This window comes from Salvelinus fontinalis, chromosome 22 (genome assembly GCF_029448725.1).
Source record: "Salvelinus fontinalis isolate EN_2023a chromosome 22, ASM2944872v1, whole genome shotgun sequence".
NCBI lineage: Eukaryota > Metazoa > Chordata > Actinopteri > Salmoniformes > Salmonidae > Salvelinus > Salvelinus fontinalis.
In genome coordinates this window covers 4,915,283-4,924,806 of record NC_074686.1, presented here as the reverse complement: position 1 = coordinate 4,924,806, position 9,524 = coordinate 4,915,283, and the positions used below count along the sequence as shown (strand labels likewise).

General features: G+C 42.0%; 1 protein-coding gene across 3 annotated transcripts; it reads right to left on the bottom strand.

Moving 5' to 3' along the window:
- Positions 1-495: 495 nt before the first annotated feature.
- olah (oleoyl-ACP hydrolase) lies at positions 496-8,999 on the bottom strand. 3 transcript variants are annotated; one of them, XM_055875987.1, is made up of 8 exons: positions 8,892-8,979; positions 7,933-8,049; positions 7,705-7,835; positions 4,749-4,887; positions 4,427-4,526; positions 4,081-4,250; positions 3,061-3,143; positions 496-2,718 (listed from the first exon to the last, which is right to left on the bottom strand). In XM_055875987.1, the coding sequence occupies exons 1-8, from the start codon at positions 8,894-8,896 to the stop codon at positions 2,576-2,578; spliced, it is 888 nt and encodes a 295-aa protein (XP_055731962.1). In that variant the 5' UTR covers positions 8,897-8,979; the 3' UTR covers positions 496-2,575. The 3 variants fall into 3 exon arrangements, with proteins under 3 accessions (XP_055731962.1, XP_055731963.1, XP_055731964.1); XM_055875988.1 differs by lacking the exon at positions 7,933-8,049 and having other exon boundaries at positions 8,892-8,999; XM_055875989.1 differs by lacking the exon at positions 7,933-8,049 and having other exon boundaries at positions 8,873-8,951.
- Between the last annotated feature and the right edge of the window lie 525 nt (positions 9,000-9,524).

The window sequence follows — 9,524 nt, the reverse complement described above, 5'->3', positions numbered from 1 at the left end:
AGATGGCACGTGGGTATCTGCTTCTATAAACCAATGAGGAGATGGCACGTGGGTATCGGCTTCTATAAACCAATGAGGAGATGGGAGAGGCAGGACTTGCAGCACGTTCTGCGCCACAAATAGAAGCAACACGAGTGGTGTGGTCAGCGTGCTAGCTTTTCTGGCAGTTTCCTTTCACAATATATTATTCATTTCATTTTTATACATGACCCTAAGCACGATAGGATGTTAACTACAATCATATCGCTAATGATTACTATTATTTATGTCCAGCTCATGAGGCCAATTGTTGATGTGAGGCCTGTGGCAATTGCCTCTTCTGTCTAATGGTAAGTTCACCACTGCATCATTTATTGTGTTGAGATTTCCATTCACTACCCTAACCATCCGTTTTTGCAAGTTTGTCAATTAGTTTGACCTCCGGTCGAGGTTAGAATCACAGTCGAGGCTACATCAGAATGCGCTACAATACACTTCCATAGTTGGTTTCATTCATTGGTTTGTATTTGTATTTATTATGGATCCCCATTAGCTGCTGCCTTCCTGGGGTCCAGCAAAATTAAGGCAGTTTATACAGTTTTAAAAACATTACAATACAATCACAACACACTGTGTGCCCTCAGGCCCCTACCACATATCTACAGTACTAAATCCATGTGTGTATGCGCCTATGTTGGTGTTGCTTCACCGTCCCCGCCGTTCCATAAGGTGCTTTTTTCTTTAATTTGTTTTTGAAATCAAATTTTACTGCTTGCATCAGTTATTTGATGTGGAATAAAGATCCACGTAGTCATGGCTCTACGTAGTACTGTGCGCCTCCCACAGTTTCCAGAGTCTGATGAATTCATGAATGCCATTTTTATGTATCTGCATCCAGTATGATGGAAGTTAGAGGTCGTTTTGTGTGAAAAGTCTAACTAGCTTAGCACAAAGACTAGAAGTCTACAGGAACAGCTAGCATGCTAACACTTGATCAGAACACAAAAGTGACAGATGCACAGATGGTGCCAAAACTGGCACAGATATTCTCCAACCTCCTCACGGACATCAGACTCAGCAGAACGTCATTGGTACAGTAATGGTAACAGACTATGTCCCAAATGGCACCCTACTCCCTACATAGCACTGGTCAAAAGCAGTGCACTATAAAAGTGAATAAGGTGTAATTTGGGACACAAACATTGGTATACAGAGGACTATATTGACTATAGCTCAGCATTCAACAGCATAGTACCCTCCAAGCGTATCACTTATCATTAAGCTTGAGGCCCTGGGTCTCAACCCCGCCCTGTGGAATTGGGTCCTGGACATCCTGACGGGCCGCCCCCCCAGGTGGTGAAGGCAGGAAACAACATCTCCATTTCACTGATCCTCAACACTGGGGGCCCACACGGGTGCGTGCGGTCAGGAAAATAACCTCTCACTCAACATCAACAAAACAAAGGAGATTGTGGACTTCAGGAAACAGCAGAGGGAGCACCCCCCAGCCACATCAACGGAACAGCGGTGGAGAAGGTGGAAAGTTATGTTCCTCGGCGTACAAATCACTGACAAACCCACACAGTGTGGTGAAGGCGGCGCAACAGCGCCTTTTCAACCTCAGGAGGCTAAAGAAATTTGGCTTGTCACCCAAAACCCTCACAAACTTTAACAGATGCACAATTGAGAGCATCCTGTCGGCCTGCACCTCCCAAAACCGTAGGGCTCTCCAGAGGGTGGTGTGGTCTAGACAATGTGTCCGGGGGCAAACTACCTGCCCTCCTATACACCTACAGCACCCAATGTCACAGGAAGGCCAAAAAGATCATCAAGGACAACAACCACCTGAGCCACTGCCTGTTCACCCCGCTATCATCCAGAAGGCGAGGTCAGTACAGGTGCATCAAAGCTGGGACCGAGAGACTGAAAAACAGCTTCTATCTCAAGGCCATCAGACTGTTAAAACAGCCATCACTAGCTGCTGCCTACATATAGACTAGAAATCACTGGCCACTTTAATAATGGAACACTAGTCACTTTAATAATGTTTACATATCTTGCATTACTCATCTCATTCGTATATACTGTATTTTATACTATCTATTGCATCTTAGCCTATGCCACTCTGTCATTGTTCATCCATATATTTATATATTGTTATTCCTTTCCTTACTTAGATTTGTGTGTATTAGGTATTTGTTGTGGAATTGTTAGATATTACTTGTTAGATATTGCTGCACTGTCGGAACTAGAAGCACAAGCATTTTTGCTACACTCGCGATAACATCTGCTAATCATGTGTACGTGACCAATAAAATTTGACTTGATTTGAGGACTAGTCAGGCAATCTCTGGATTCCATTTTAGGCTGAAATACATCTTACATCACTCGTAAAATCCTAAACACATTGGCTAGATTCACATGGTCAACAAACCCTACTTCCATCATTTGCATTATTGCACAAAGGCACAGATACTACTGTCGAAATGCTTCTTGGACTCCCTATTCTTCAAAAAAATTAAGTAAAACTGGTTGTGTCACCACAATGAAAACATAACATGATACATTTCCTTTACTGCCACTGTGCCCTTAATAGTTACAAGTAGTCCATTTCCGCCATCTCCAGATACTTCGTGATGTAGTCCAATATGACCGTCTCATTGGCTGCGTCTTTTAAATAAAAGTGAGCTCCGGGTAGCATTTGCACTGTAAAATCTCCAGATGACATGTCTTTCCATGCTGTTAAATGAGAAAAGGGAAAGACACATACCACATTTACAGTTGCGGTGGAATCAGATCACCATTCGGTTTCAGCAACTACACTTCTAAAGCAACTACAAAAGGATCACAGGATTGATGAAGACTTCTCTCAAGACCTTACACAGCCAGGAACCTACAGCTGAACTGTGCTCATCACTTAGGACTCTTAATGGCCATGTTTTCTTTTTTTTACACATGTGCAGTACTCATACAGTCATGCAATTTGTGTTAATCACAGGGTGTTACAGCAGTGTAACTTATGGAGAGAATCGCTAGACATCACATGGAAAGCGGACGTGCACGAGACAGAAGAGCTCTGACCTTGTAAGTCATGAGGCATGTCCTGCTTTCCATCGAAGCATGTGACTGGGCATGAGAGGAGAGGACTCTCTGGCCGGTCACACCTGGAACACAAGAACAATCTTTATTACATATTTATACATGTGTAATAATTTATACAAAAGCAGCTCAAACATAGACCATGTTAGAATTAAAGAGCGGCTGCCTTTAAAAAGCAACGAATCCCTTTGAAAACGGGCTATGTAGCATCGATTAAAGTCAAAAACAGTTATTTTTGTTACAAAGTCAGTCTCATCTAAAATGGAGTTTGGAACATCCAGGCGCCACAATGGGTAAATTCATTTGACTGTATTTTCCCACTAACATGGGGTGAACAGCTGCGGTGATTGCACTCTATCCAATAGCATAGACAGTGAAACAGACCTGCCCAGCAACTCCGACTGATTAAGACATCTTGCACTTTTTTTTTTTACTTGAGAAATACTCCAAACAATTACTCAAATAAAACATCCGACAAAAAACATCAACATTTATTACAGATCTCGTGAGTTATCTTAGATTCATTCTGAAGATTTTGAGGAAGTGAAATAGGCTACAGTGTCTCATGGGGGACAAACATTAACCAACCGCGGAACCGGTCAGGAAACACACCTCCAAGACTAAAATCTTGTTTTTCTAATGAGAAACAGAAAAACACACGTGCCAATCGGAGTGTTCAGATGCTCTTTAACTCCATAGCCATTGAATTATACAGTGCATTATAGGGAAATAATGCACGCCCTTCTAGACAAATCAGAATTGAGTATTCAACAATGCCATGGTATTAGGGGTAATAAATGTGTTGCAAATTAAAATTTTCAGGCCAGAGATGCTAACAGAATGTGTGTCCCAATAATATCTCCTATCTTCTGAAGTGTGCACTTGTTCACTACTAGGGGAATTGTCCACCATATTTCTTATACCAGCAATTTCCTTTCAAATTAGTGAAAGTGCACACTTTGGGAGGAAAGAGAGAATTGTGACAAAGTTAGAGATGCCCACCTGTAGTTCTCCACCACGTGGAGGTCGGCTTTCAGCGCGGGCAGGAAGAGCTTTACAACCTCAGGATTGGCCAGTAACTCAGGGGGAGTCCCACCAATCCTGGTCATCCACTGGAGGAACTCCTCGTCTGATAAATCACTTCTCTTTGGGGCTTGGATACGCATCTCAGACTAGAAAGGAAGGAAAAAACTAAAAGGATGACTGCTTTAGGTCAGTGCATTAAGTGATAGCATTTCAAAAGTTATCAGAAATGCTGACATGGTTACATGTCATACAAATGTCGTAGTAAAGTTATATTGTATAAATGCTGTTCCGTTTTTTACATGATTGCTATTATAGTACTCACGTAGGGTGCAGAGGCACCAGACAGGAAGATGTGAATTGGTTCCAGCTTGTGGACTCTTTTCAAAGTATCTGCTACAGCAAAGCTGGTCATGGCGCCAAAGCTGTGACAGTGCAGATGAGCTATAAAAGGTCATCACAATTCTGACAACTTTGGCTCAATAAACTGTAGCTTCAGATAAGGACCATGATGACTATAGATCAAACAGTGCCCTCAGTAATTAAGTGTGCCATCAAAAACAAACTGTACTCGTGACAACTTGATTTGGTTCTGGGTGACGAGATTCATACCTCAGTGACACTGATGACACTTTTCGTACTTGTACCTGTGGCCAAAGAAGGCAAACGGTTTCTCCTTGAGCACCGGCAGTAGCACATTGATGACCTCATCTACAATCTGCTCCATGCTTTGAAAGAAGGGCTCTTTGGCTCGAGCCTCCCTGCCAGGAAGTTTGACAGCAAACACTAGCAAAGAGAAAAGTGGGAGATACATTGTCTGTATTACAGACATTTCCTTTCTCCTTTCACCTCACAAAACCTACAGCTCATGAATCGTGATGCAACTTCAATGAACCAATCCTATTTTTATAACATAATTAGAGCCCGACCGATATGGTCCGATACTGACTTTAGGGAGGAAAAAGTCACCATTATCGATATAGTTTTTTTTAGAGGTGGAATGAAAAACTTGTTTTTTTTCCTACACAAATTGTGCTCCAAAGGATTAACAGATACTCTAAAGGATGATATCTTAACTAAATATTCAAATGATTTGTGGTTTACATCAAAAAGCTACTATATCCTCGACAAATACAAAACACTTGTTCAGTTTACATTTACGTTTACATTCTTAGGTAGAACTTAAAGATTTGTCCATCTATAGCAGAGGATAAAAATGCAGAATTGTTTTGTTGCTGAAGCACCACAAGCAAACTAATAAACAAGAAGGGATGAATGAATTACACGGTCTCAATACATCTGAAACGTCACTGTTCACAACCTATTTCAGTACCATGCAGTTCATGTCACCACTAGGTGTCAGCATTTGTTTGGAGTAGATTCAATGCAGTGATTTTCAATTCAAACTTTATTTTTCACATGCACCGAATACAACAAGTGTACTAAAAATAAATTAATAAAATGCAAATTAATTACTTAAAAATCATACAATGTGATTTTCTGGATTTTTGTTTTAGATTCCGTCTCTCACAGTTGAAGTGTACCTATGATAAAAATGACATGCTTTGTAAGTAGGAAAACCTGCAAAATCGGCAGTGTATCAAATACTTGTTCTCCCCACTGTATATATATATACACACACAGAAGTATGTGTACAACCCTTCACATTAGTGGATTTGAATATTTCAGCCACACCCGTTGCTGACAGGTGTATAAAATTGAGTACACAGCCATGCCCACACAGCCATCTCCATAAACAAACATTGGCAGTAGAATGAGCTCAGTGACATTCAACGTGACACCATCATAGGATGCAACCTTTCCAACACAAGTCATCCGTCAAATTTCTGCCCTGCTAGAGTTGCCCCGATCAACTGTGCTGATATTGTGAAGTGGAAACGTCTAGGAGCAACAACGGCTCAGCCGCAAAGTGGTAGGCCACACAAGCTCACAGAACGGGACGCCCAGTGCTGAAGCGTGTAAAAATAGTCTGTCCTCAGTTACAACACTCACTACCGAGTTCCAAACTCCCTCTGGAAGCAACGCCAGCACAATAACTGTTTGTCGGCAGCTTCATGAAATGGGTTTCCACAGCCGAGCAGCCACACAAGCCTAAGATCACCATGCGCAATGCCAAGGGCCGGCTGGGGTAGTTTAAAGCTCGCTGCCATTGGACTCTGGAGCAGTGGAAACGCGTTCTCTGGAGCGATAAATCACACTTCCCCATCTGGCAGTCCAATGGACAAATCTGGGTTTGGCAGATGCCAGGTGACACTACTTGGCCCAATGCATAGTGCCAACTGTAAAGTTTGGTGGAGGATGAATAATGGTCTGGGGATGTTTTTTTTTTAATGGTTCGGGCTAGGCCCCTTAGTTCCAGTGAACTAAAATCTTAACGCTACAGCATACAATGACATTCTAGCCAATTCTGTGTTTCCAACATTGTGGCAACAGTTTGGGGAAGGCCATTTCCTTTTTCAGCATGACAATGCCCCCGTGCACAAAGCAAGGTCCATACAGAAATGGTTTGTCGAGATCAGTGTGGAAGAACTTGACTGGCTTGCACAGAGCCCTGACCTGAACCCAATCGAACACGTTTGGAATGAATTGGAACGCCCAACATCAGTCCCCGACCTCACTATTGCTCATGGCTGAATGGAAGCAAGTCTCTACAGCAATGTTCCAACATCTAGTGTAAAGCCTTCCCAGAAGAGTGGAGGCTGTTATAGCAGCAAAGGTGGGCCCAAATCCATATTAATGCCCATGATTTTGGAATGAGATGTTCGACAAGCAGGTGTCCACACACACTATATGCCCAAAAGTATCTTGCCGGCTAGATAGAGCCTAACTACATAGCTGTCTAGCTAGGACGGCTAACGTTAACTAAGTGAGAATGGGATGAGGACAGGGCTGTTTGCTTGGTGAAGTGTACTTTTGATTATTTACTTATTCAAATATGCTGTCACTAGCTGTGGCAAGTTACTCACCATCAAACCCCCATGCCTACTCTCTCTCTCTCGACTTAGGGCTGAACGTTGTTCAATGAGCAGCTCGTAGAGTGACATCTTTAGACAACCATTGAACAACTCTAAAAATGACAGCAAATGAGAAGACAGAATTAACGAATACATTAAGTCTTCTCATATAAACCTGCCATATTATATACATAGAATTAACGAATACAGTATATGTATATAATATGGCAGGTTTATATGAGAAGACTTACTGTGTTCGTTAATTCTATATATATCATATTGCAGGTTTATATGAGAAGACTTACTGTGTTCGTTAATTCTATATATATCATATTGCAGGTTTATATGAGAAGACTTACTGTGTTCGTTAATTCTATATATATCATATTGCAGGTTTATATGAGAAGACTTACTGTGTTCGTTAATTCTATATATATCATATTGCAGGTTTATATGCGGAATAAAGACCAACACAAATATTTCTGTGAAAGGCTAATATTGGCCGATAATATTGGTCAACCGATTTATCGGTCGGGCTCTAAAAATAATAGTACCTTATGTAAAGCGCCTTTGGGTCTTTGAAAATGGCTATGTAAATCCAATGTATTATTATCATCATAATCATTACCTTCAATGGAGGTGAGGATTTTCCCCCAGCGTGCATAGTGTATGGAGCCTCCACCTGCCCATGGGAAGCATATCAGCCTGGCCACGGCATCAGGTCTCTTACTGAAGCAGTTGATCACCTTGTCCATTCTACTGTATTTGACAAGAGAAATGAGGATAAGGAATAGGCCTATGTATAATGCGGTAAAATTGAAGATGCTATTTGCTAAGGCCAGCATCCCGGAGTCACCTCCTCACTGTTGACCTTGAGACTGGTGTTTTGCTGGTACTATTTAAGTTGCCAGTAGAGGACCTGTGAGGCGTCTGGTTGGTTTCTGATTGCCCAATGTCAAACAAACTAAAACGCCTAAACAAAACCATGTGTTAATGCAAGTCATTTGTTTATTGGAGAAAAATGCTCATGTTTAATCCATTATTGATTATCAAGAAGCATAACTTTTCTCTCAAACTTCATAACACTTTCGTCTTCCAACAACATGCAGGAGAAAACAGCGCAATAGCCACTCGCTCTAACCGCGCCGTGAATAGGGTATATTCAGTAGTCTTTATCCCTGGTATAGACTCGGGCCCTAATCAGCATGCTCTCATAAATGAGATGACTACGCACATCATGTTTCAGACATATCAAGTTATGGTAAGCTACTGCAGGAATATCATCGAATGTTCGCAGTCAAACAACCAATAATACTGCGTGCCTCCGGTTATTTTCCTGTTTTTGGTCCAGACTGGCACCACGTCACGAATGGAATCGGACCGAGAGCACCCTTTTCGAGCGAACCACGGTGCGTTGTTGGTGCGCTCCCGTGTGCCGATAGAGTTCACACCTGTCCAAACGAACCGAAATAAGGGCGAATATGCGCCAGAGTACGTAAAAAACGCTCGAAACCAATTTGGTGCGAAAGCCCCCTTTACTTTCCTGTGCATCAAGATGCAAAGGTATAATGGAACAAACTGACGACATCTACCAAACAAACACACCAAAACGCAAACTTTTTTTTTTTAATACCAGGTGCAATGTATAGGTTTATAAACTCCCGCAAACGAACCATGTTTGTTTGGATTTTGGTCACATTACTGCCAAATCCAGTTCTTACACTTGATGTAGCTTACTAAATCTCAAGTCACTGAAGAATTTCGAAGAGTAAACTAGTATGTCATACTGTAAATACCTTTCACATTTTTAAATACCTCATATTTTCTCAAAGCAATTCCTTCGAATTGAAAGCTTCCTGGTTATTCTCTTCCTTTCCTCCTTTTTCTTCTTCTTCTTAGCGAATTGGCTGGCAGATCGCATCCAACTTTTAGATGCATACACTGCCCCCTACTGTGCTGGTGTGAGGCCATTCACGGCCTACCGACATTAAATTCTTAAGTAATACAAAATTGGGAAAAAGGAAAATTGCCCTGCCAACTATTAGCCCTCTCTAAAAAAACACCAACCCATTCCACTATTTAACCCTATCTAGTCCTATTCCAGAACCAATGGAGGCTGCTGAAGGGAGGACAGCTCATAATAAATGGCTGGAACGGTGTAAATGGAATGGCATCAATCACATGGAAACCATGTGTTTGATGTATTTGATACCATTCCACCTATTGCGCTCCAGTCATTAACACGAGCCCGTCCTCCCCAATTAAGGTGGCACCAACCTCCTGTGTCAGAACACTACCACTCAACACCCCCTGCAGCAAATCCTTACAATCCCAAGTATTTGTGAAGGTGAACAGAAAGGCTCTGGAGCAACAAACCGCCCTTGCTGTCTCTGCCTGGCTGGTTCCCCTCTCTCCACTGGGATTCTCTGCCTCTAACCCTATTACAGG

What these genes read in the sequence shown, in the direction of transcription:
- olah (XM_055875987.1), bottom strand. An exon ending in CACGTGGTGGAGAACTACAG is followed by an intron (nt 3,144 to 4,080) that starts GTGGGCATCTCT and finishes CTTGTGTTCCAG; the next exon opens with GTGTGACCGGCCAGAGAGTC. An exon ending in CATGCCTCATGACTTACAAG is followed by an intron (nt 2,719 to 3,060) that starts GTCAGAGCTCTT and finishes CTCATTTAACAG; the next exon opens with CATGGAAAGACATGTCATCT.